The sequence below is a fragment of the Bipolaris sorokiniana genome (genome assembly GCF_000338995.1).
Source record: "Bipolaris sorokiniana ND90Pr unplaced genomic scaffold COCSAscaffold_3, whole genome shotgun sequence".
Taxonomy (NCBI): domain Eukaryota; kingdom Fungi; phylum Ascomycota; class Dothideomycetes; order Pleosporales; family Pleosporaceae; genus Bipolaris; species Bipolaris sorokiniana.
Window position 1 is genome coordinate 933,299 of NW_006911897.1, and position 25,215 is coordinate 958,513.

The window sequence follows — 25,215 nt, forward strand, 5'->3', positions numbered from 1 at the left end:
CATACAAGGAGTTGTGAAATGCAGTAAAAAGGGGGTAATAGGTGAAGGTGTGGAGTGTAAAAAAGAGGACAAAAGTGAGTGTGTTAGGATGATGGGCCAGTAAATTCATAATGTACATTCAAATTCATTTAACTACATGATCAAAACAGGGTGCTGTTTACTAAGAAGGAGAAAAACCACTCTTCATCCATATGTCTCACCCCCTTCAGCGCTCTCACGCAGAAACCGGCTTCGGCTCTACACTGGTAAGCGTAGGCACAATCGGCTTGATGAATCCCGCATCATCGAAGTAAACCCTATCGATCGTCGTCTCCCTGTTCGTTCCACCGCCGTTGGGGATAGCAAAGCGGTGGTACGCAATGTACCAATCATCAGTACCAGGTACGTTGATAATGGAACTATGGCCAGTACCCAGAATACCCAGTGTAGTGTTCTTCTGCAGAATAACGCCTCGGTACGTCCACGGTCCGTTGACGCTCGTTGATGTTGCGTAGCCGACGCGGTAGTTCTCTGAACCGGTGTCGTCGATGGAGTAGGTGAGATGGAAGAGGCCCTTGCGGTAGTTGAGGAAGATACCCTCGCGGAAGTCGGTGAGGCCGCTGATGGCGCGTGTGGTGCCGGCCTTGAGCGAGATCATGTCGTCGGTGAGTTCGGCGTAGAGGGCTGGTGTGCCGTTGCCCCAGAAGATGTAGTACTTTCCGGTGGTTGGGTCGCGGAATGCAGCTGGGTCGATAGCCTGGCCGGTCTTGAGGGTGCCGTCGTTTAGGATCATGGCTTCGGGTTGGGCGGTGAATGGACCTTCGGGGGAGTTTGCAACGGCGACGCCAATGGTTTTGCGGTTGTACTTGGGGTTTTGGCCGCTGAAGTAGAAATAGTACTTGCCACTCCTTTCAATGATGGTAGGAGCCCAGGCATTACCTGTCGCCCATGGTACGTTTCCGCTTGTGCCATTGAGAGTCAGGAATGGCTTCTCTGATCGAGCCCATGAAACTAGATCTGGAGACTTCCAGACGTAGAAGACGTTGCCGCCCCAGCCTGGGAAGCCGTCGGTTGTGACATAGAGGTAGTAGTTCTTGCCAAAGACTGCAATGTTGGGGTCAGCATAAAGGCCTGGGAGAACAGGGCTTCCTGCCCTGGCACTCAAGCGGGAGCGGCTGCGAGAAGCAACAGAATCTGAGCGGCTTGCAAGTCCAGATCGTAGGTTGGCAAGTTCACTGGCAGTGACTGGGATTACAGTTCCATGGCGCGGGCTGCGTGGTAGACTGTAGGAGCTAGAGACCTTCCAGGTTGGCTTAGAGATGTCTGCAGTCTCCAGAGGAATATAGCCGCGGCCCGTGTATTCGTCCACAAACAGGTAGAACTTCTTGCCGTTGACGTCATTGTCGTTTGCCTTGAATACAGTCGGTCCTTCAACGGCGCTTGTACCGGCGTTGCGACCAATGCATGCAGCAACTTGAGTCCATCCGCTCACAGGAGCAAGGAACGACGTTGACCGTTCCTGGATGATATCTTGACAGTTGGTGCCTGTACCTCCCTCATCCTTAGTAAATCGGTAGAACGTATTTCCCTCCTTGATAACGGTCGTGTCGATACGCGAAAGCCCAGCGTCTTGCCATACCTGAGGTTGGCTGAACGTGACAAAGTCTCGCGTGGTGACATACATCATCCGGTGGTAGGTCCTTCCAGTACGATTGATATCGCTTGGTTCATAGAGCGAAGAAGCCCAGAAAACCACGTATGAGCCTAGACTGGCATCGTAGTAGGCTTCAGGCGCCCATGTGTTTCCAGCAGTGGATGGAGAAACTTTGACGTGGCGCTGGGCTGACCAGGTCTTAAGGTCCTTTGATTCCCAAATCTCAAGGTAGAGACTGCCAAACTTGACTGCATCTCCCCATGAGGTACCGGATCCGATCGAAAGATCAGTGGCGAGCAAGAAAAACTTGTCACCCTCGTTTGATCGAATGACAAAAGGGTCGCGCAGGCCCTTTGTGCCTAGAGTAGAAGCCAGGACAGGCTTTCCGCCGTTCAACTCATTCCACTTCAAAGCATTGTTGCCTTGACTGGCTGCCATGTAGATCTTTTCGCCAGCTATCGAGTTGCCCGTAAAGTATGCAAAGGCGTAACCCTCGAAAGGTGCAAGGGCTGCTGCTTTACGGACATTGGCGTTGAAAGTGCGGTTGGAGATGATTCCTTCATGGTCAATGATTGCCGTAAGATCAACGGTGGTTTTGGCATCCTGTCGTTTCACAATACCATCCGCTGAGATAATTGATGGGTGGCTGCTTGCCCAGGTGACCTTGAAGTCTCCAGATGTGTCTGGTAGGTGAAGATTGCCGCTTACATCCTCAATGTTCGTAACTGTGAGACTGTCAAGCGCCTGATCAATGTGTCGGCGCGATACGGCAGCATTCACAGTAGATGCCGACCACAGACCCCATGCGTATAGGGGAAAATTGTGAGCACGCATGGTCGGTTGCGAGGTAGTGAGAAAGACACAAAACTGTTCCTGAATTGCTACAGAATTGATCACCTACCTCCATAATATACTTCATCTACCGGGTGGGATTTATCCCGAACAGGAACATGTCAGGTACACACACCTGAATTCAGACACGATGTGACCTCGCATGTTCTACCGGGGTGAAAGAATATCCACGAATGCGCAGCAGCTAGTAAGATGGTTACAGCAGGTCGTAACTTGAGTAGAAGAAACTTAGAGAACATCATTCCCTTGAACAGCTAGATTGATCGGAGTGTAACCCGTATTGGTTAAGGTTACGGATAATTTCATGTACGAAATTCGGCAAGTCATGGAACCAACGAATAATGACGCCGCACCCGAGGTCACACTTCAACCATTTTGCGGGGTGCAGCGCATAAAAGGTGGCTTGGCGACTCGGGAAAATGATGACCGAAGCTAAAGCATGACAACATCACCCTCTGTATCCAGTGTCGTATTTCCATAAATACTTGCTTTCGACGTAAAGGGAAACTTCGAGGCTTTGATGTTCTGACGACCTTAGTTAGTTCGGCATTACTTACAGGGCCGTGGAAGTGTCATGTGACACATACACCATATGTATGTATGTCGTAAGATGTGCAATCGTCTCAGCATCCAACTTGGAAGCCATCATCTTTATATGTATAAACGAAGACATCGGATCTCGGCTGATTAGTTCAACTGATTAAGTACTTCAGAAATACTGGTTATCGATGCCAAGGCATCACTGCTTGTAGACTAGGTTCGCAAAGCGGAGGAACGACGGAGATCCCTTACTCCATGGAGAAGGAGGAGACTGGCAAACATGTGAGCTAGACGGAGATAGCCTATGGCAGTCTCACGTGGTCTACATCTTGTGTAGTTGCAGTATTGGGTTGTTAGGATGTTCCTACTTCCCAAGTACTTGGCAATACGAGCGAAGAGGCGTCGGAGGCTGGGCATGCACGCCGAGATTATTTTGGGCCTCAACGTGAGCATACTGGCGAGTATGAGTGGCTACCACTCTCCAGAGTATCCATAACTCTACATATCTGGACTGCATGGGATATTTCTACGCTTCTCGATGCAAAACACTAGGTTGAGACTCGTGCTGCTACAAAACGCTCAAAAAGGTTGCGAGAGATAGAAAAAGAAGGTATATGCCTTTGGAAATTAGCTTCAAGTGCTCTTGGAGTTGCTATGCCAGTTTTTGGTACTCAGAACACAGATGTAAGTGTTCCACTGACTATATTCCAACGGCCCACTACTGCTCCCTGTAGTATGCAGGTCCAAGACCTGTGGCACCGCCGTTGAGACGGCTCCAATGCTTGACATGGGTACTCAATGTGTTTCCCTCTTCCGGAAATACCGTGATAGGTAGTTGTTGAAAATTTTAAGAACTATAAGACCATTTCAACATGCCAGACATGCATATCACAGCTCAGGCTCTTGACCCCTCAGACAACTACCTTCAAGTCTCCAGCCCGCTATTCTTGATTTCAAAATGCGCACCTCCACAGCGCTAGCAGCCGTTGCTTTGGCTCAGTCTACAATGGCGGCGATTGAGCCCAGGAATTTCATCTTCATCGTCCCCGATGGCATGGGCCCGGCCTCTCAGACCCTGATCCGGACGTATTTGTCCATGACCAACGGCGACTCAACCACCCGGGCACCAAGAATCAAATCACTCCCTCTTGATGTCACTGTCATTGGAAACACTCACACACATTCTTCCAACAATCTGGTGACTGATTCCGCCGCTGCTGGTACCGCTCTTGCAACCGGCCACAAGACTAACAATGGACTTATTGGAGTCTTGCCTGATGGCAAGCCAGTTGGGTCCGTCATGGAAGCTGCAAAACTGGCCGGTTATACTACTGGTCTTGTTGTGACTTCACCCATCAGTCACGCAACACCTGCATGTAGGTCCCTGCCCATGCCGAATTTTTTCATCGTTACTAATCTGTGCAGCCTTCTTCTCCCACGCCGCAAGCCGCAATTCTCTAAATCAGATCGCGGAGCAGTTGGTCGGATATAGCCACCCCCTCAACATTAGCGTGGACCTGATGCTCGGCGGCGGACGCTGTGACTTCCAGCCCCAGAACGAAACCGGCTCTTGCAGGACCGACAACATCGATCTCTTTTCCTACGCCAAGTCACAAGGCTACTACACAGCCCGAGACCGTGCCGGCTTCGATGCTCTTGAGCTTGGTCTCGGCGACATACAACTCCCCTATGTCGGCCTCTTCAAGGGCGGGGACCTCAGCTACGAGGTCGATCGCCAGCAACAAGCTGCAGAAGTCCAGGAGCCATCGCTATCCGAGATGACGAAGACGGCGCTCAACTCGCTGTCGCGTGGCAGTGAATCCAATGATAAAGGTTATTTGCTCATGATCGAAGCATCGCGTATCGACCACTCATCGCACGCCCACGACTCTGTTGCGCATCTCCACGACGTACTCGAGTTTAACCGCGTTACCGAAGTCGTTATGAAGTGGATCGAAGAGCACCCTGATACTGCTTTTCTCGCCGTTGCCGACCACGAGACTGGCGGTATCACTCTCCCGTCCGGACACAACCCTCAAGTTCTTCAAGCAGGAAAACACTCGGTTGAGTACCTGAGTGAACAGTGGAGCAAGTACAATGGCACCGATGCAACTGGCTTCCTCGCCAATGAGATCATTCCTGCTTACGGCATCACCCATGTTTCGGATGCGGAGATTCAGGTATTGATTTCTAGCAAAGACTTTGCGCAGGAGTTGGCGGACCTGCTGAATGTCAGGGCGGGACTTGAGTGGTCAACTGGCGGTCACACAGGTGTTGATACGACACTGTACGGCTACGCTGTTGGCGAGATGGGTGATCGTCTCGTCCTAGATATGGCTGGAGGTTGGGACAACACTGATATGCCCAAGTATGTTGCCGATGCGCTGGGTGTGGATATGGATGAGGTTACCGAGCTGTTGAACGCGCAAGGAAGAGCGTGGGTGCCAGTGGATGCGCCAGAGAGTTAGATCTGAGTTGAAGTGTTCTTTTTAGAAAAATATTGACGTGCTTATTTTTTTGATTTAATCTAAAGATAAACTTGACAAGGTTATGTTCTTGACGTTAAGACCATAAGTGACTGGTCATGCAGAGATTGTGCCTTGTCTAGCTTTCAACAATATCGTTTTACAACCTCTCAACGGTGTGTCAAGAAAGTGCTTTTAAGCTACCCATAACCGAGATCTTAGAGACAGGAATAGCAAGGCTGGAGCTCTGCTTCCGCCAGAAATGCAGCTCAATTGCTACAGTCGAGCCCAATCCCAATTCAGCAAGCGCTGGATTGGTGGGCAAACATCCTTTGTCTTCTGACAAGACACTCAAGAGACATTGTGCAAATCTGTGCACAAAATCGCTCACAGCCTCGAGAATCCTTAAAGTAGCCGAATCTGTACGTAAATTGGAGATCCATGAGTTGAGGTGATTGGCTGAGCTTTTAAGCCCTACCATAGCTCCGCTATCCTTATAGTGCGGTTATATTACAACAGTTCCCCAGACTCAACTGTGTGGACCGACTTCCGAAAGACCAGTTTCAGATAAGTTTCTGGGCGCTGGAACGGTAGCGCTCCCATTTTACAACCTGAAGGGCCATCACGCGTTTCTCAATAATGGAAAGAAGAGAGCGGTGACTGTGTTGTTTGTTGTGAATAGTCGAATCCAGAACGCAAGCTGAGGCACACCAGGGCTCAAGGGGGTGCAAAAGATATTCAGATGCTTTGATCTTCTTCTGCTGTGCTGGCTTCATCGCCGACAAGATTGACCTCCTCTTTCTCCTTCTTCCGCGGAATATCGTCTGGATGAGGATTTCCCTCGTGATGGTCATCGGCACGTACTCGACTCCAGAGAACCATGAAGAGGAGAAATCCAAGCAGGACGGCGATTATCGTAGGTGCTGCGGGGTGACGCATCGTGTTTCTGATTCTGTTTGGCCTTCGATATCAATATCATCCAGCTGAATTCGGAGGTTTCAGCGACCTATTGCGCCTCTGATTCTAGTTTGAAGCCTTTGCTTTGTTGGCGAGGTGTAGTTTTCTTTTACGCGCAGTAGCTAGTTGAGTGATATGTATTATTGTAATAAGGTGGGCCTCGAATTCGCTAATAAAAATATTCCTGGAAATAAGTTGTGGTATGACAACTGTCAATGCATGCTGTGTTTGACAGGATTCCAGACGTTTAAGTTGTGTTCGACTATTGTGATCTGTTGCGATTCAGAAACGGCAGCTCTTGCCGAAGATTCCGCTTATGTAATATGTCAAGAGGACTCTAGTCTGTATTTGGAATAGCGTAGAGATTTAAGTGGGGCCAGGGCCTGCTCAACTGCAAGTTGCCCAGACGCGTATCATCTCTACAAACACTAATCGCAGCCCTCACATGATTTCTTGACATGGACAACACCAAACCATGGCGCAAAATGCAAGGGTCTCTAGTATTACAGACGATCTGATCCGGTCACTTTTGACCTCTGATTCAGCAAAGAACAAGCAAGCCTACAAACACGCTAAAGAGATCGCAACACGCAACCTTCGAGGTCATCAATATGCCCGTACAAATCAGTTCGATGTCACAGCCAGCTTTGCAGGACTTGATGAGAAGTTTCGAGTCAAAAATCGCGATGACCTCGCTGATGCGCTGCAGGTGCGGTTGCAAAAGCTTGAAGGATATACAAACAAATACAAACCTGAAATCTTAGCATTATTGCTTCAGCTAGCCGATCGGCCTCTTGAAAATACGCAAATCGAGGCACTGGACTTGCTAAGACCGCCAAGTCCACCTCCACCGCTGACATGGGCGGAAATTCTGCAAGGTGACCCATATAGCGATGAAGATATCTGGAAAGATATTGACTATGCTGGCGACTCGTCTGATGAGGAGAAGCCACTGAAGAAGCCCAAAAGACGTCCAAGTTCACCACCGACGAGCTTTGATGAAGATGATACCTACGACCCGGAGTCTTGCATCGCATCAACTGATAAAGAGATCGTGACAAAGCTAGAAGAAACACAATTCTGGAGTCACCCTGTGAGCAAAGATAGTTCCGACGTGAGCATCACGGAGTTGCAGGCAGTAAAGGAGACCCTATTCATGATTGGTGGACTGAAGACAAGTCTATATGAAATAGACAAACAAAAGCGCTGTCTCCGCCATAATTCTAACTATGTCCTCGATCATACTCGATCAGCCTCTGTCGACCATCTATTATCCCAGCTTGCAGAAATTGGTTCGCGATTACAACGAATGCGACAATGGACACTGCAACAGCGAGCTAGCAAACGCCCATCATCACCTCTCGTCCAGACTTTTGACGCTTCTGTGCAGAACCGACTACTCCAATTCGACCACTGCTTAGCAGAAATGCAACAGCAATACCTACTCCCTGAAAACCCAATCCCTGTCAGTTTGCTCCAATTACACAAAGACATCCGGAAACTGTCCGCGCCCATTCTCCGCTTAGTACCAATTATAACTCAGGTTGCTCGGGACCAAGCAACTCTGAAGGATAAACCTCTGGCGCATATCAATCCTTTCCGTCATTTGGAAGCCTTGTTCGAAGCGGCTACTTTGGCGCAGATGGCACTGGAGGATGAAATCTTCAAGTACTTATCGGAGGCCTTCTTCGAGTGCTTACAGACATATCTAAAGCCAATAAGACGGTGGATGGAGACGGGAGAGCTCGGGTCCGACCAGGAGGCATTTTTTGTCATGGAAAATGACGCCAAAAGTGAGACGTCCTCATTATGGCATGATCACTATGAACTGCGCCGTGATGGCCAGAATAAGCTGCAGTTTCCTTCGTTCTTGCAACCGGCGGTAAGCAAGGTCTTCAACACTGGAAAGAGTATTGTATTCTTGAAAGAGCTGGGCATTTACGACACGGGTCTACACTCTGAGGTTCACGAGCCCAGTCTAGACCATGAGATGGTATGTGGTACCTCGGACAATGCACCACTCTCACCCTTCCCAGAGCTATTCCGCATGGCCTTTGAGTCATGGATTCGCAGCAAATATTCAATCGCTTCTACTGTACTCCGTCAACATATTTTCGAGACCGACGGCCTTATACACGTTCTCGGGGTCTTTGAGACACTGTACCTGGGCCGAAACGGATCCGTCTTCGAAGATTTCGCAACCGCAATCTTCGAACGCATGGACGCCGGCAGACGAGGATGGAACGATCGCTACGTGCTCACAGAAGTAACACGAGGTATATATAGCACCATTCTATCCACCTCGGAAGCCGACAAAATCGTCGTCCGCTCCACTAAAGCCAACCAAAACCACGGCAAATCTGTCAAAGACCTAGCCATTATATACGTAGACTACGCAGTAAGTTGACCCCCTCCCACCCTCAGTCCTCCCCTTCTAAATCATGTTTTCCCTTTCAAAAGATACCCTGGTCCCTCCAAAACATAATCCAACGCACCTCCCTTCCAACCTACCACTGCCTCTGCACCCTCCTCCTCCAAATCTATCGCGTAAAATACCTCCTCCAACGCACCCGGCTCCGCGCCGCCCGAAAACCAAAACTGCCTCCCCTCCTCTACAAACTCCTCCACACCCTAACCTGGTTCACCGATACGCTGCGCTCCTACATCACCGAAACCGCGATCCACCTCACTACCCGCAACATGGTCGCGTCCATGCAGAAAGCCCAGGATATCGACGAGATGGCGCGAATCCACGTCGAGTACATGGCGAAATTACGGCAGAGGACGCTGCTGTCGAAAGATGTGAAACCGATTTTCGCAGCGATACTCGAGATGCTGGATTTGGGCGTGCTGCTTGCGAGGAAGGAAGGGAAGGAGCTAGGGAGAGTCGAGGCGGAATTCAAGCGGTTGCTTCCGTTTATCAGTGCGGGACTGAAGAGTGTGGGGAGGGCGGGGGCAGAGCCCATGTGGGAGCAGTTGGCGGATCGGTTGGAGTGGGATGTGAAGAAGGACCGGGTTTTGGTATAGAAGGAAAGGCATTGAAGATTTTGATTTGCATTTTTTTGATGTCTTGTTTGCATCTAGTGGTATATGTACTATCGAGTGATCGCCTATCTGAGAGTAGATGTCGAAGGGGATAGAAGAAAATAGAAGCGTCCAAATCCAAGATGCCGTAAAACTCCTCTTCCTCGAACGATAGACGGAATGGTCGTCGTGATGCATGTACACACAACGGTACATACACATCGTATCTATATACAAGATTCCCCGGATCAAGCCGACCGAGCGCTTTTGTTGTACCTGACCAAAACACAGGATTACCTGCTGGAATCCACACTCTCTCACTCCATACCCACATACTTGAACCACAGTGGCCGACAGTCCTCACGATTCAACCACTTCTCACCGTCAGTAAAGCGACCCGTGACGCAGCCCGAGCACTTTGGATTGTTCGGACAATTGAAAAAGGGAATGTGCTGGTATCCGATATCGCGGAACCAATGGATCTTATTCTTGTCTTCGAAAAGACCTAGCGCAACACTGTGGACAGGGGCATCGCCCCAGCGCTCATAGAAGAAGCCGCCAGCGCGATCGAGATGGTCGAAGTAATCGCGGTATTTCTTGCTGCGCCAGAAACTCAAGTCGCCAATCTCGAAGTTGGACCAGAAGTGGCAGGTTGAGTAGCCGTGGGCTTTTTTGTTATTTTCGGGGCGGCGCTTGCTGTCTTCGAGCCACTCTCGGGCGTTGTTTGGGTGGACGTAGTCCGGATTGTCTTGGATGAACTTCTTTGTTTCGGGCCAGAGCGTTGCGACGCTGTCTGGGCTGTCGTAGATGTTGATGTTGAAGCCGTAGGTTTTGTTGTGGTCTTGCATCCATGCGAATACATCGTAGTCAACATCACAGAAGAAGTGCACGTTGGGTTCAACTCGCCAGTAGTACTGCACGTCTTTCAATGCAGGATGTTCGCTGAACATGCCGCTGTTCCACCGACACATTTGGTGGTACGACTTTTTGCTCATGTATTGTACGTCAAGCGATTCCAACAGCGATACAGATTCTTGATATAGGTCCATGTTTATCCACGATGGCACATTCCAGTGCTCAGCGGGAACCAGCTCGTACCGCACTTCGGCGTTGGTGGCTGCGCGCGTAGCCTTTTTGAATTCTTCGGTAAATGGCTTATCGTTGAAGAAGGTCCACGGGTAGTTGAACTTGTGATTCCATGTGCGCTCTAGATCGTGCATACTCTGAAGCATGTCCTCGAGTTCTTCATTGCGGACCAGACTGAGAATTGTGGCGTTGATGCGTGCGCTTTTCGGGTTATTAGGGGCATAGTTATCACCGTCAACTCGTCGCAGTGGCTCGGGGGGTTCGCCAGACGCTGCAAGTAGCAATTAGAATTCATACTCCACAATTCAGAAAGCAGGAGATCTTCTTACGGTCTAATTGAGGATCGTGATCCCAATCCCCAAGTTGGTTGGTCGGAAGCTTGTTCGGAATCTGTATTGGCGTCTCGGAACCGGGCGTCCTGAGAATCTGAACGAACAGATACAAAAACACACAGATAGTGGCGCCAGCCAAGTAGCGTACGCCCTTGGGAAGCGCCATCTTGAAAAGCGAGGGTGTTGGCTGTGGGGTTGGGACAAGAGTCCCGTCCTGAAAAGTCGCCGGGACGTTACATGTTGTGTTCCACGCAAGTGACGCGGAGGGCAAGGACGCTAGTACACGATAGGGAAAGTGGCAAACGTGGGTCATGCCACGTGCAATTGGACTGAGCTGAGGCGGCTAGCCGTGTCCAGATGGTTCAAGGAATATATAAAATGATCGCATTGTAGAGTAGAGATATACTTAGGAAAAATAAGCTAGCGTGAATACACCTCACAGAAACTCCAACTCAATGGATTCTGACATCAATTACTGTTGGCGAAATACACTTGCCAGGCAGATATCCTGCCCCCACACGCTCGTATATCGTCTCCCCAGCGCGGCCCTTTTGTCCTGCCACTGCGACAATCAAAATGTAATGCCTTCGTGTCTCCGGCGACGGACTGCCTTTGGCCTTCCCCAGCACCACACAGAGCGGTTTCGGTATCGAAGATCCATGCGGAGTGTCGAAAATCAACTCACCCTCGCTCAATACTGCAGCGCCAGAGTCGAATTCCCGTGCTGCAGCAACCAATGCCATGTTCGCGATGCTGACATCCGTGCTGGAGATGCTGTTGGGAGAATTCGTTGACCACGGGGATTGCAAGTCCTCCCACTCGTAGTTTCCAAAATCTGGCTGCAAGTAGTCTATTCCGCCAGTGTATGCCATCCATGACCATGAAGGCACAGTCGGTAAAACGCTTTCGGTAGGGAAGCAGATTCGCGTCAGACTCCTGGTGTCGACACCGCGTCGCCACAAGAGACTGCGCCGGAGCAAACCCCGCGTCACTCCCTCGTCGAAAACACCAAACCCACCTTTGACATACATTGTACGGAGAAGACGTTGTTGTAGGCCGTCTATAGCTGTGGGCCTATCGTACGCTTTCGAGAGTCCTAGACGCGAATACTTGCGATAGAGCTCCTGGCAGCGAAGAATCCTTTCTCCTTGACTTGCACTGGAAAGTATGTGTGGAAAATCTGGATCTCCCAAAAACGCTGCGAGTTTACTATTCTCAAAAGTCAACCGGGGCAGACGCAAATCTTGTATCGTGTACTTACTTGCTTAGTGTTGTCGAGGTTTCGCATCGAACCCCTTCGCCGCATTCAAAATATGTCTGATGTTCAGTAAAGAATAGCGTCCTGCGAGCAAGGGCATGTTCTTGCAGTACCCACCCACGAGCATGCAGCTCGCCATCGAGAACATGTTTTTTGAAATCATCGATGTTCTGGCAAATGTAGAAAGGGGCTTGTTCTTTACCCCCACGACGCAAGCCAACATAATCTCTGCTATTGCGTCGTTTCAGGAATCCGGAGTGATGGTCCTCAGCGCAGCTCGCTGCAATCACGCAGTACGCGCCACTGTAAACTTCCTCCATCCGTTTAGCCTCTTTTACAAAGTCGCCACCCGGCCCTTGTATCACGCATAGGGAATCGATCCAAAGGTATCGTCGTCCCAACGCACGCGTGACTGCCACAGCGTCCTTGAATGTATTTGGAAGAGAGTTCAAATCCATACCGTCAAGGTGAGCTTGAAGGGTCTCTGTAGTAGTTGAGAAATGCCTGGAGCCCCATCTATGTGACAAAGCCACCCATTCTCCAGTTTCTTCAGCTGAAGTCACCCTAAGGCGAATCATGCTGTCGCCATCTACACCCACATCGAGCAATCTGGTCGGCAATCGTGATTTCACATTGGTTCTGGATTGTAGAGAAGGCGCGCACGGGTGATTCTGATCGCAGTAGTCAAGCCAGTTTTTGACAACCCGAAGATGGACAGCGCTGCCAGCATCTGGAAGGGAAACGAATCCCACCTGAACGTCAGTACTTGGTGGTAACTGCTGTCGAGGATCGCGAACGACGGAGAGAACAGGATATCCACTGCTCTTAATTGTCAAAAATGGACCAGTGCGGTCAAATTTGATAATTGGTGATGCCGCTTCGCCGTGTCTGATGGCAGTGTTCAAAAGTAGGGGACACAGATCGCATGTTTGGGCGAGTGCGCTTGCCCTAAGGGCTTGGTTGTCGTATGATATCGAGAAACCAGGGCTCAGAACCTGTTCTTGGAATATTGCACAATTTCTGCAGAGTACTGTTGCTACTTCATGATGACTTTGGTCATGTGCATTCACCGTTGCGAGCGCTGGAAGTAAGTCCAACGCGACGCTGTTGCCAGATGAATACTTCCAATCGTTTTCGTCAAGCTCTGGGGAGGCGTAATTGACCTACATAGAGCAACGTTAGTCATTTTGGAACAAGTTACTAGGTCTTGGGGATACTTACTCTCTTTTGGTAGGGAGCAGAAAGACCGTGATTCGCTGAGTCCGAAGTTTCTGTATACGTACTGAGATCTCCATCCCTGGTGCCATAACTCGATGCGATCAATTGAGATGCAGAATATGATGCGGAGAGACTTTCAGGAACTGAGTGACGTGATCCGTCGATACACCAGTAGGTTTCGTCTTCGTCCTCTGCATCGATGTGTTCCAGTCGTTCCCGGAACTCATCCGCAAGGAATCGACTTTCCCCTGCAGGCTCAGGTTCAGGCTGTAAGGGAGTTCTGGTGGGCGCAGCCTCTGCTGAGGCTGGGGTCAGACTAAACAAGGGTAGGCCCGGTGCCGGGTTCTCATCGAAGTCCACAACGTTTGCTTCAACCGTCGACTTTTCAGACGTCATAATACCAGAGCCCTGCATAATCGGAATATGGGATGCGGAATCTTGACGAGGTTTCGCGGGGACATCTGATATCGTCGTACCCAGCCTCGCCCGAAGTCTGACAACGAGCAGACCAGTCCTCACAAGTTCCAAAAGGTCCCCGAGTGCAGTAGTGCCAACTTGGCACTTAGGGTCGTCTGCCATCACATCCATCCAGCGCGTCACAGCGCTGTGTACTGAAGCAATTTTCTTTCCGTTGACCACACGAATCTCGTAGAAACTGTCGTTGCCTAATTCATTGTGAAACTGAGTAACTGACTCTTCCCCATACAAAAGCCAAATGATGAGTTCCAGGGTGATGCAGCCCATGGCCCATATGTCGTATAGCCGTGAGCGTCGTTTGGTTGTGTGACCTAAATATTGAGACTTGATTCCTGTCTCTACTTCTGGGGCTTCGTATCGCCGAGTACCATACTTGGCCGCTGTCTTGCTAGGACGCATCACCGTGGCTTGGTCGTGTTGCCGTGCCTCGCCCCAATCACCAATTTTGAATGTTCCTACTGACCCTCCATTATTGAAAACAAGAATGTTCTCCGGTTTCAGATCGCCATGTCGATACGAAGCACCAGTTTTGTTCAAGTTGTGGGCAGCTTCAAGTGCTTTGGCGAGTCCCAAGATCTGTTTGACAACATCTTTGACGAGGCGTGCTGTCATAATGGGAAAAGGAATCCTTTTCCAAAGGCTGCAAAGATTGCCACCGTCTGCCCATTCAAACATCAAATAGTACTCTTCCTCGCCTTGTTCTTTCCGGCGTCGAAAAGCCGTGATAAAATGGACGATATGGTCTTGGTTTAGTTGGTTCATTGTCCGAAGTGCTCTGACTTCTTGTTCCCAGTGTTGCGCTACCTCTTCGGCGTCATCTTTGGCCTGTATCTCTTTCACTGCAAAGGAAGTGTCTTCTGGTAGCGCCTGCTCAAGTGTTAAAAGCCACACTAGCACCAAATTGGTTCCATTAAAGCTACTTACCGGGTTTAGGTGGTTCCGGTGCACTACATACTGAGACACTACGCCAAAAGAGCCCCTTTTTGAATCTACTTTCTTTGAAATAAAGGGCAAAATGTGAGACTCCTCCAGATCATGGTTGTATTCGGTGGTCGAGAAGACTGGAGCTTCGAATTGCCACTGTTTCTCAAAGAACTCTAGGACCCAGTCTCTTTTACCTAAGTCCTGCTGATTCGTGATGGGAAGTGAATCGTCATCGATGCCCTTCTTTTTCAATGACTTCATTACCGCCATCGAATCGCTTGGCTTCATGTATACCACGATGGCAAACACCTTCTTGGCACGTGTCTTGATGAACTCTATCATCTCACCATCTCTCCTCGAGCATGGTGTACCTATTTTTAGGGATATCTTGATCTTTTCCTCTGTGATGATATCCTGGATATTGCCTTCCGGAACGAATCTGAGTGGAGTTTTCTCGAAAGCACTCTTCACAAGCTTGTCCATAATCAAGGGTCGTAGCTGTAGTGCTGGGTCTGTCTCTTCGTCGGACTCTGACTCGTCGGACTCATTGTCAGATATAGCTATGGAAGTGTTGCTTGTGGCCACTGGATATTCTGTAATGGTTGTAGAACCAGTAGTTATGGTTGTAGAATCGGTGGCCATGGCCATGTGTGGTCTGAAAAGAAGGAATCTCGGGCAACGGAGACGGACGACTTGAAAACTGAGTGCAAATGCGATGACTGATACGATGGATTTTGCCAAGTACCACTAAGTATGGTCTCTTATCATGAAAGTCTACATCACTAACTCCATTTCATGCTTTATAGGATGCCAGATGCAACCCGAATGCCACGGAGCTGTCGTTGACTAATTGAAGTTCAACCAAACTCACACAAGACATGTAAGGCTGAAGCTGAATGTGCATGAATCCTGCAACGGACGAGAAAGCGCCAATCGAACTCTCTAGGATCTAATTAACGAACGGACCAGGCGGAAATGAACCAGTCGGAAGAGGTGCTGCTGCTGGGCACATAGCCGAGATGAGAGCATGTTATCGCGGCGTCTACACCGGAACATCGCTTATGGCGATTAGCTGAGCTACAGTCGCGAAGGACAACTCTCTGAAGGAGGCAAAGTGTGAAACTGGAGGTGGCGAGGGTGGGGGGCCAGTAGTCGCAAGGCTGAACAACAGCTGTGGTATATTCGGTGACGAACAGTCAAATGACACAACTGAGAGTATTTCCAAGTGTAAGTAACCATTGTACATTGGTTTGCTCATATGTAGTAAAAAAATTATGAACGATTGTGAGGTGGTGTTTTGGTTGCGGAAGTCGCTGTTGCCCGATGATGTTTGATTTTGTGAGAACCAGCGATGCACGGTCCACACCACAACCACCTGCCTATAGTAAACGCTTCCCTTGATAGCCACCCTGACTGCCACAAACCTTCCTTCACACCATACCATCCGTCAGCTGCATATACAATTTCAAATCGCCTATTCCATCCTGAACCATTGTCGAGTGGCTGCATCATACTGCGCTCACAGCCTTGTCCTCTACCAATAGGAGCGCATACATAACTGACCTCTACCTCCACCTCCGTGCTGGTTATGTCATCACCGACAGTCATCGAGATCCGTCTTCATGAGAGTAATTAATCAGCATGGTTATGACCGCGGAGGTTAAGACATAGCCTTACCGACGTCAGTGGCTCGCAGCCCTGGATAATATAGGTGTTATGCATCATCTGCAGTATGGATTAGCGAACTTCAACCACGCCGCGTTCTAGATTTCTGCCCACATGTACATCGAACCCGCAAGGAAACTTCAGCTCCAGTTTCTTTACCAGCTTTTCTGGGTCGATACCGATAACGCCAACCTTTTGCTCATAATTTAGGCAAGGCGACTCGGTAGTTGATCGTGGGAGTTTTCGTCGTTTCTTTAAGGGGTTGGAAAACGGCCTCTTAAGCATCTGAACTAGGCCACCCATTGTTGTTGTCGTTGGAATATTGTGCAGGACCTTCTCGCGGGATCCCACCTGAAATAAGTTCTTCTAGTCTTCAACCCCGAGGTGGCCTCATGGGATCAAGCCACTGGGCTGAGCAACCGTTCTTGTCGCCTTTCTCTCAGCCACAGGCAATTTCGAAGAGCCAATCATGCCTGTACCTCAGACACCAACAACTCTGGAGCTGAATGCCTGCGCCGGACAAGGACAGTGATGTGCGCGCATCATCAGATCCCAGCATACATGCATGCGACGCGATACGAGGTGTCACCGGTCATATCTGATACCTTTCTGTAGCATAATTCCTGAACAAGAATTGAGCGCTTATAGGTGCGACCCTCAATATCGCCACTCCGTGTGCGCTGCGGCTGCCAAAGAGTCAGACTTGCGCGCTGGTGTACTCATTCGGTATACTGTCGGTGTGGTGGAGAGATGATTGGGTCTGATCAGTCTTTCACCGGGCATTCGGGGCTGTATAATGTAGGAGCGGAATGCCGGAGCCTGAAACTTCGCCATGGCCTCCATATTGCGCCCCTACAGGGATTTTACAGCCGTCAGTATTGGACCCCACGCTTTACTTCAGCAACAGGAGCCTCACCGGACTTGAACGCTGTGCGCATCATGATTCCTGGTGACTTTATTCGTCTTTCTCGTGTCTATTCTTGCCTGAGGTATCTCTACAGCTTCAACCAAATTGTCCCAACATACATGATATGCCTAGCATGGTGGTCATGCAATGGACCTCACCAGTAGTGTGCTCTTCTCAATCCGACTTGTATCTGCCTGAATGTCAAAATCCAGCCTTGCATAGAGATGCTGAGCTAGTGGCTGACGATGATTGCTTTTCTGAAAGGAACAACATGCGGACCCGAGTCCCACAGCAAGGTAGATTTGAGCTGAGCCCACATGTATATTTGACAGCTGACAGTTTGCAACAGATGCGACACAACAGCTGTGTCTAAGAAGCGATCAATCGCCTGATATCGAATTGAATCAAGTACCCGGTGGTTCACCTGACGACATGCATCTGTCAAGCAGAGACCCAACTTGTTCCAATGCCAATCACGCCATAACAGAGAGTGATGATGACCATAATGAAGCTCTTGTTGAAGAAAAGACTGTACCTGGGAGCCCAAGAGCTCCCAATATGCGAAAGAACGTCGTCAGTCCCGTTCTGTTCATACAAAAATGGGCACGAACGCATTTACCCCGGGATGTGCCAATAGCTCAGCTACCGAAAAAGCTCGCAGAAGCTACAGTTAAAACGCACTTCCAACATAGATTTATACCGAACAGTCATGTCAGAGAGATTGTTACAGCTGAAGCAGTACGGATCGAGCTCGAAAAGTCAAACTACTCAACCTTTCGGAGAATTCACAAAGACCCAGTTACTACAGAAGACCATTCAGCCTATAAGAAAATCCTTACCATCTTGTACCTCATCAAGAAGCCATCTAAAATCCGGACCTTTGTTAACTGTGGTGTCTGCGACAAGGATCTCCCACTAGTCATATACCAAAGCTCGAATAGACCGCATCGTTTACCTGAACTGAGAAGTCGATGCAATGATTCGGCCCGCCCTATAATATTCAGAAGACGAGACTACACGGATGATTTCTTTCATAGCCAGTGGAGAGTTCTCGCTCCTGTATTTTCTAAAGATGAAGAGGGCCGCGATCCACGTATCATTCTTGAGCCTGAAGCAATCTTACCTTTCATCTCCCATTCCAAAGTCACACAAGGTGGGTTTAGTGACGTCTACAAGACTGAAATACACCCTGACCATCATAGTCTGGGCACAACTAGTGTAGGTAGCCTTCCTCCGTTCTGGTCAGACTGTGACTTAGTCACGTTAATAATTTACTAGGGAAATGTCTTCGCTATCAAAGAATTGAAGTCAAGTAATCAGGAAGCATTTAGTCAAGAAGCTACCGTTCTCGACAGAATTTCAAATAAGCGTCACGCTCACAAACATTTGATCACTCTATTAACCACTTTTCAGCACGCCAAAAAGTTTCATTTCATATTCCCATGGGCGGATGCTGATCTTTTTGAATTCTGGAAACGATACGAAAAGCCACCCGGTGGCGAGATGATGGGCACGTGGATCATAGAGCAATGTCGTGGCCTTGCAGATGCTCTCAACAGTATACACAGATATGCGACGACATCGGGAACAACGTTGTTCAATGTCTTCCATTTGACCGAACAGGTGGACAGCGACAAGAAAAAACGACTCATCCGAACCGACAGTGCGGGCAACGATCCTCACCTCCGCAGTCTGTTTGGCCGCCACGGAGATATCAAGCCAGAAAACATCCTTTGGTATCCCTGCGAAAACTCAACGGGAGGTCACGGCATTCTCAAAATTGCCGATTTCGGCGTGGCGCGCTTCAACACAGTGAATTCATGGGAGACCCATAAGACTGGTCGAATTCCCAACACGGATACGTATCGTTCACCCGAGATGGACCTCAACGGAAACCTTACTACCGCCTGTGATGTTTGGGCTTTGGGCTGTGTCTTTCTTCAGTTCGTTACCTGGTATTATGGAGGCAACAAATTGGTAGAATGGTTTGGCAATCGGCGTTTGGTCAAGGATCCGCGAGCTGCAAACATGAAAACCGACACCTTCTTCATTCTGTATATGGAACAACGACAGATAAAGGCCAAATTGAAACCTGCTGTTGTAGAAGTAAGACCTCCTCGTTCTTCTCCCCTTGCGCTTTGATCCTTATCTACCCCACCACACTATGCACGTAGAATGGATGCGATAAACATTTCATCGACTGAATTTCCTCTCTTTTCACACCGCTAACTAGACTCAGATAATCGAAACGCTACGGGGATATAAAATCTGCACGCGCGAATACAGAGAACTTCTTGACATGATCCAGCAAGACATGTTAGTCGTGCAGCAACAAGAAGCACCCACGCAAGAGGACAATGATACATCAAGATTCCAAGAAGTGCTCTCTTCAAATACACAAAATCGAACGCAGTTAGGCGGTGTTCGAAGAAAGAGCTGCGGAGATATTTGGCGCAGAATAGGTGACATTGAGTCTATTCGTGACCAAGAAGAAGGATTAACGCGGTTTGACACGTTTGTACCGGCGTCACCTGTTGCCGAGAGTCACTACATGTGGTCCTCGAAAACTCATTTGGCTAGTGCCATGAATGCACTTGAGATATCTTCAGGCGAATGAGCAATCATTTGGCAGTTTCAACAGCACACGAGCTGCTATGGTTCACAGTCAACCACACTCAATTACATCCCTCAGATCCCACATCGAGAAGCGAAACCCGAGCCCACGAGAGTTGACAACCAGTTTTCGAATGCGATACAATCTCGGGGACCTAGCTACTCTTCTAGCCGCTTCGTTACACTACGGACAACACACCGATGTGACACCAGAGTCGTGGCCGCGACACCCTCAATCCTTCCTGCAAGGATTACTCAAACGCAAGGAACTCGGCTGATAAGCCACTTGCTACCCTTCGTCCGACATCATCGGCCGTGGTTCCTCGCATCAGGCCGAATTCAACATAACACCAGGACATCAACCTTGCTCTGCGTAACATGGTGCACCGCCATCCGAGTCGCAATATCACATCCCCGATCTCACTGGATATGAAGTCATGAGATGTTCTCTTCATCTTTCATGAAAGATCAACAAAAAATACTCCCCAAAACACTGACTAACTCCACACCACTTGTAAAATTACAATGTTCGCATGATTCTGTTTTATACCCCAATCCGATACCGATATCTCGTTCCAACCGAGTTTTATTTTTTTTCACATCACATTATGAAAGCAAAAGAATTTCAAAAAAAAATCACTAAGGCCGATGAACAACCAGTGTCTAATCAACATTCAATTTTGTTTACATCTAACTATTCATATACTCCGTAACATGATCATCCCATTCATCTATACTCTCTCACTTTCTCAATGCTACAATAACCTCCTCACCTCCCCACCTCCCCTCCCCCTCACATTCTTGCATCAAATCTAATGCTCATGCCCATGATGCTCATGTCCCACGCCCTTGTCCCCAAAATCTACCTTCCACCCCCTCGTAACAAAAATGCGAGGATCCCTCACAACCGCAAACGCCGCCTTCTTGCCCTGTGCAGGATGGAATTCCAGGGGTACAGATTTCTTCCTACGAGTCTCCTTCTCACCCTCCTGCATAACCACAACCTCATGTTTGTCCTTCCAAGCCTTAGGCGCACCGATAACAATAATTTTTTCAACACGGACATTCTCCATAGTCTTAAGGTACTTCTCGCACTTGACGGTGCGCTGGTTGGTGTCGAGGTTGGAGGAGGTGAGGATTTGGCGAGCGCCGTCGAAGGAGAAGCGGCGGTGGATGAAGGCGCCCATTTCGTAGTCGAAGGTTTCGCCGTCGTCGAGGTAGAGGGTGCCTACCGCGTTGCCGTCTTTGTCGAGGTTGACGACGAGGGTGAAGGGGTCGTATTTCATGAGGCCGGATGAGCGACGCGGACGGTCGCGGCGGGGAATGATGTTGCCGCCTTGCATGAGGAGGGGAATCTTTTCGAGAGGGGCGGGGACGGTGTGGTGACCTTTGCCGCTGTAGATAGTGTAGTCAAAGTAGTCGTAGTAAGGCTGGTCGTCTGCGATGTATACAGAGACGCTGTCAGCGCCCTCCTTTGTGACTGGCTTGGCGAGAAGTCCGGTGGAGCCAATGTAAAGCTGGTCATCAACCTCAAAGCCAGCCTCGTCATCTGGATGGACCCAGAAGTTTGGACGGATGATTGGAGCACCAGTTACGTGAGCTTCACGGAAAGCAGTGTACCAAGCAGGGAGCAGCTGGTACCGCAGGCGAAGGGCCTGGGTGATGATCTCAGTGTATGGTGATCCAGCGATGTAGGGCTCACGACGACGAGTGTCAATGTGAGCATGACCACGGAAGAATGGGTAGTAGATGCCCGCCTGGTACCATCGGGTCAACAATTCCTTGCTGGGGTTACCGAAGAAACCTCCGACATCTGCACCTCCGAAGGGGAAGCCAGAGATACCCTGGTTCAGAACCATGGGGATAGAAGCCTCAAGATGAGGCCAATCTGCTTGGTTGTCGCCAGTCCACATGGCTGCAGAGCGCTGACTGCCAGAGTAGAAGGCACGAGTAAGGACAAAAGGACGGCGAAGCTCACCCTTCTTACGCTCAGTGATAGCTTGGTATGTCGCATTGTGGAAGGTCATGCCGTTGATGTTGTGCACGTCGCGGTGCTCCCAGTTGCCATGGTGCAGGTTGTCCTTGGGCATAGTAGTCTCAGGGCCGTTGAATACGGATGGCTCGTTCATGTCATTCCAGATGAAAGTGTTAGGAGCAGTCCCCTTGAACTTGTCATACTTGAACAAAGTCTTCCACCACTCAACAGCAGTCGGATTGAAGCAGTCGACCCACATAGAAGAGCCAGGCCAGCACCATCCATCGTAATGGTTGCCCTCCTTGTTTTTGACAGCTAGATCCTTCTGCTTGAGTTCATCGATGACTGGGTAGTCATTGGTATTCTTGATATGAGGATCGATAATAGCAACCAACTTTCTTTCACGCTTGTCAAGCTGTTGTAGCATTCCATCGGGGTTGGGGAAGGTAAGAGGGTCCCAAGTGAAGTACTTCTTCTCCTGTGTGTATTCAATATCAAGCCAGATGACATCGTATGGGATGTTGAACTTGTCAAATCTTCGGTCGACATCCTTGACATCTTCGTCGGTGACGTAGTTCCATCGGCACTGATGGTAGGCGATGGCAAAAGATTGTGGCATAGCAGTGTATCCGGTGAGCTCACCGTACTGGCGAGTGAGATCCTGAGGGGTCGGGCCAAGGAAGACGAAGACGTCCAACAGACCGCTCTCAGACATCCAGTGAGTTTGTGTGTCAGTGTGACCCTCAACACCAAGGGCGAGAGGGTTCACAGTGTTTCTTTTCTTGGTGACATCAATCCAGGTCTCGGCAGCATTCAGCCAGAACACACCGACGGTTGAGCCCTTGCGATGGGCTTGCATGAAGGGAATGGCGCCATAGAGAGTCATAGGGCTGTCCATCTCATATTCAAAGACATCGGCATTGTACAGACGGTATGGCTCAGTGTAGGCATTGTCGCCGCCTCTGTTACATGTCAGTCAGGATTGACAAGTTTTTTTATTGGTACGTACCGTGTAGTCTTGAGTGAGAGTCTTGTTGCGTGCTCTGGAATACCAAAGACATGTGCGTAGCCTGGGAAAGAGATGTCAAGCGCCACAGCTTCAGGGCCCCTGGGCTTGCTATCGGTGTTGCCACCGAAGCTCTCTTCCCACCATGTGCTCTCGTCTTCGCCGGGTTGCTCAACCTTCTTCTCTTCTTCTTTGACTTCTTCGCCTTCCTTCTTCTCTTCCACCGGCTTCTCAATCTTTGGTCTCCAGTGCTCCACATTCATGTAGCCACGCTCGTTGAACTTAACCTGAGTCTCTCCTTCCCTCTGGAACTCGATGCCGAATGGTGCATGTCGGACAACAGCTTGGTGTCTTCCGCCCTTGCCGTAGACGATCTTGGTGTATCCTTGCTCAGCATCTGGACTGAATGCAGCACCGGTCGAAGGAGTCAGCCCTCCAACGAGAGCCCATTTGGAGGCTTCATTGTATCGCTCTTTCCTTGCCTTGCTATCGTGACGGAGCTCGATGTTACCCTTGGCCCTCTTCTCCTCATCGAGGGTAACGCGTGCGACACCAGTCTCGAGGAAAGTAACAGTAAGCGGCAGACGAACTTTCTCCTCGCCTTCTTTCACCGTCTTGAGGACGACAGCATCCAATTGGCCGTTGTTGAAGGTTATCGAGGCAGGGTCGAGCATGTAAGGGGAGCTCCAGGAGCTTGATGCAGCGACGTCATCGGCAAACTGGCGATTTCGCTTGCAAAAGCCAGATTGATCGCATATTTTGAAGTTTTCGTGCTTGACCGAGACTGCAGCCTATCAGCAAACTATTCTTTTGCCTGTGTTCATATACCAAGAAGATGACGCCGCCAGCCATGGCTGGGTAGTCACAGAGAGCTGCGGTGAGCTACATACCAGCTGTTCCAAATAAGCAACACACAACGACTAGCAGTAGAAACACAGCCGTCCACCGGGGAGGCCGTTCCCGTAGATTGATCATGGCAGGCAGCTCTTGAGGACAAATTCAGAAGCCCGCCTGGATTGCCATTCACTCAGGCCAATCCTCAACACTCAAGATGCCATGTGGACTTTGAGACGACGCCAAGCTCAGGGTCCAGTGCTTTTGCACAAATTTGGCATAACTTTATGCAGAATTACCCCACTAGACAACGAAGGCCGCAGCAACCCCCCCTACCCCCACCTCTCAAAAAATCCAGCTCCATCTCGGTGTCTCTTCCTTTCCCTTAACCTCCACCTCTATCCAAGTATGTCTAGCCCGCCTGCCATTGAGCCATTGACCGAGGTCTGAAGACTAATTCCATTAACAGAACACCAAACACCATACCATCTCCACCATGACTACCGAGCAGACGTAGGTTGACACTCAAGAGCAAGAGCTGCTCAGGGGCGGTGAACAGCATACTAACATAAGACACAGCTTCATCGCTATCAAGCCTGATGGCGTCCAGGTACGTAACAGCTGAATTCCGTCTACAATTGCTCCCTTGCACTCCTGCCGCTTGTAATCCAATTGCTGTTACAGCCTGAGATGATGGCCGGCAGAGCTTTCCAAAAAGCAAAACAAACAACTAACATACTCAACAGCGTGGCCTCATCGGTCCCATCATCACCCGCTTCGAGAACCGCGGCTTCAAGCTCGCCGGTATCAAGATGGTCCAGCCCTCCAAGGAGCACCTCGAGAAGCACTACGAGGACCTCAAGGAGAAGCCCTTCTTCCCCGGTCTGATTGCCTGTAAGTCTCTCTCTAGCCCAACCAGCGACCGATTGCGTCACTACTGCTCTCAACAATCGAGCCATGCGCTAACACGATCCAGACATGAGCTCCGGCCCCATCTGCGCCATGGTCTGGGAGGGCCGTGACGCCGTCAAGACCGGCCGCTCCATCCTTGGTGCCACCAACCCCCTTGCCTCTGCTCCCGGCACCATCCGTGGTGACTACGCTCTCGATGTCGGCCGCAACGTCTGCCACGGCTCCGACTCTGTTGAGAACGGCAAGAAGGAGATCTCCCTCTGGTTCAAGGACGGCGAGGTCCAGAGCTGGAAGAGCGCTCAGCACGACTGGGTCTACGAGAAGTAAATGCCTTGACAACTAAGCTGTGAGGGCATTGGGCAACTTAGTAACTACAAAGATGTGGCGAAGAGCTAGTTCGCGTCTTGTGGCCCCAATGCCGCAAAGATGCGAGCTGGCTTAGTAGTTGTGACTTCTCAGTGAAGGGATGCTCTAAGCTTTTCATGGGATAGACGTAGGGCTATGAGATATGACCGCATGATAAAAAGGATACAAGTA

At 49.8% G+C, this 25,215-nt stretch overlaps 11 protein-coding genes across 11 annotated transcripts; 4 read left to right on the top strand and 7 right to left on the bottom strand.

Annotated features, from left to right (window-relative positions):
• Positions 1–112: 112 nt before the first annotated feature.
• COCSADRAFT_110761 (glycoside hydrolase family 43 protein) lies at positions 113–3,079 on the bottom strand. The gene is made up of 2 exons (XM_007698741.1): positions 3,043–3,079; positions 113–2,358 (listed from the first exon to the last, which is right to left on the bottom strand). The coding sequence occupies exons 1-2, from the start codon at positions 3,068–3,070 to the stop codon at positions 215–217; spliced, it is 2,172 nt and encodes a 723-aa protein (XP_007696931.1). The 5' UTR covers positions 3,071–3,079; the 3' UTR covers positions 113–214.
• Positions 3,080–3,280: 201 nt separating this feature from the next.
• On the top strand, positions 3,281–5,616 carry COCSADRAFT_188013 (uncharacterized protein; the record flags this gene model as incomplete). Its single annotated transcript, XM_007698742.1, has 5 exons — positions 3,281–3,307; positions 3,363–3,470; positions 3,578–3,709; positions 3,963–4,401; positions 4,451–5,616. 5 exons carry the CDS (start codon positions 3,281–3,283, stop codon positions 5,491–5,493), a joined length of 1,749 nt encoding a protein of 582 aa, XP_007696932.1. The 3' UTR covers positions 5,494–5,616.
• Positions 5,617–5,620: 4 nt separating this feature from the next.
• On the bottom strand, positions 5,621–6,100 carry COCSADRAFT_287456 (uncharacterized protein). The gene has a single exon (XM_007698743.1). It carries the CDS (start codon positions 5,969–5,971, stop codon positions 5,672–5,674), a length of 300 nt encoding a protein of 99 aa, XP_007696933.1. The 5' UTR covers positions 5,972–6,100; the 3' UTR covers positions 5,621–5,671.
• COCSADRAFT_34074 (uncharacterized protein) lies at positions 6,085–6,690 on the bottom strand. Its single transcript, XM_007698344.1, has one exon. It carries the CDS (start codon positions 6,427–6,429, stop codon positions 6,229–6,231), a length of 201 nt encoding a protein of 66 aa, XP_007696534.1. The 5' UTR covers positions 6,430–6,690; the 3' UTR covers positions 6,085–6,228.
• Positions 6,691–6,880: 190 nt separating this feature from the next.
• On the top strand, positions 6,881–9,631 carry COCSADRAFT_287469 (uncharacterized protein). The gene is made up of 2 exons (XM_007698744.1): positions 6,881–8,845; positions 8,908–9,631. The coding sequence occupies exons 1-2, from the start codon at positions 6,923–6,925 to the stop codon at positions 9,472–9,474; spliced, it is 2,490 nt and encodes an 829-aa protein (XP_007696934.1). The 5' UTR covers positions 6,881–6,922; the 3' UTR covers positions 9,475–9,631.
• Positions 9,632–9,788: 157 nt separating this feature from the next.
• COCSADRAFT_83013 (glycosyltransferase family 15 protein) lies at positions 9,789–11,055 on the bottom strand (the record flags this gene model as incomplete). The annotated part of the gene is made up of 2 exons (XM_007698745.1): positions 9,789–10,828; positions 10,887–11,055. The coding sequence occupies 2 exons, from the start codon at positions 11,053–11,055 to the stop codon at positions 9,789–9,791; spliced, it is 1,209 nt and encodes a 402-aa protein (XP_007696935.1).
• Positions 11,056–11,341: 286 nt separating this feature from the next.
• On the bottom strand, positions 11,342–15,408 carry COCSADRAFT_135990 (uncharacterized protein; the record flags this gene model as incomplete). The annotated part of the gene is made up of 4 exons (XM_007698746.1): positions 11,342–12,098; positions 12,151–13,291; positions 13,365–14,712; positions 14,767–15,408. The coding sequence occupies 4 exons, from the start codon at positions 15,406–15,408 to the stop codon at positions 11,342–11,344; spliced, it is 3,888 nt and encodes a 1,295-aa protein (XP_007696936.1).
• A 751-nt stretch (positions 15,409–16,159) lies between these two features.
• Positions 16,160–17,086, bottom strand: COCSADRAFT_34077 (uncharacterized protein). Its single transcript, XM_007698345.1, has 3 exons — positions 16,546–17,086; positions 16,444–16,491; positions 16,160–16,384 (listed from the first exon to the last, which is right to left on the bottom strand). The coding sequence occupies exons 1-3, from the start codon at positions 16,732–16,734 to the stop codon at positions 16,361–16,363; spliced, it is 261 nt and encodes an 86-aa protein (XP_007696535.1). The 5' UTR covers positions 16,735–17,086; the 3' UTR covers positions 16,160–16,360.
• Positions 17,087–17,577: 491 nt separating this feature from the next.
• On the top strand, positions 17,578–20,214 carry COCSADRAFT_178937 (uncharacterized protein). The gene is made up of 4 exons (XM_007698747.1): positions 17,578–17,634; positions 17,688–18,556; positions 18,617–19,444; positions 19,578–20,214. The coding sequence occupies exons 1-4, from the start codon at positions 17,610–17,612 to the stop codon at positions 19,953–19,955; spliced, it is 2,100 nt and encodes a 699-aa protein (XP_007696937.1). The 5' UTR covers positions 17,578–17,609; the 3' UTR covers positions 19,956–20,214.
• A 549-nt stretch (positions 20,215–20,763) lies between these two features.
• On the bottom strand, positions 20,764–23,784 carry COCSADRAFT_23632 (glycoside hydrolase family 31 protein; the record flags this gene model as incomplete). Its single annotated transcript, XM_007698242.1, has 3 exons — positions 20,764–22,888; positions 22,936–23,723; positions 23,761–23,784. 3 exons carry the CDS (start codon positions 23,782–23,784, stop codon positions 20,764–20,766), a joined length of 2,937 nt encoding a protein of 978 aa, XP_007696432.1.
• Positions 23,785–24,262: 478 nt separating this feature from the next.
• Positions 24,263–25,005, top strand: COCSADRAFT_23633 (uncharacterized protein; the record flags this gene model as incomplete). Its single annotated transcript, XM_007698243.1, has 4 exons — positions 24,263–24,279; positions 24,346–24,376; positions 24,513–24,660; positions 24,743–25,005. The coding sequence occupies 4 exons, from the start codon at positions 24,263–24,265 to the stop codon at positions 25,003–25,005; spliced, it is 459 nt and encodes a 152-aa protein (XP_007696433.1).
• Between the last annotated feature and the right edge of the window lie 210 nt (positions 25,006–25,215).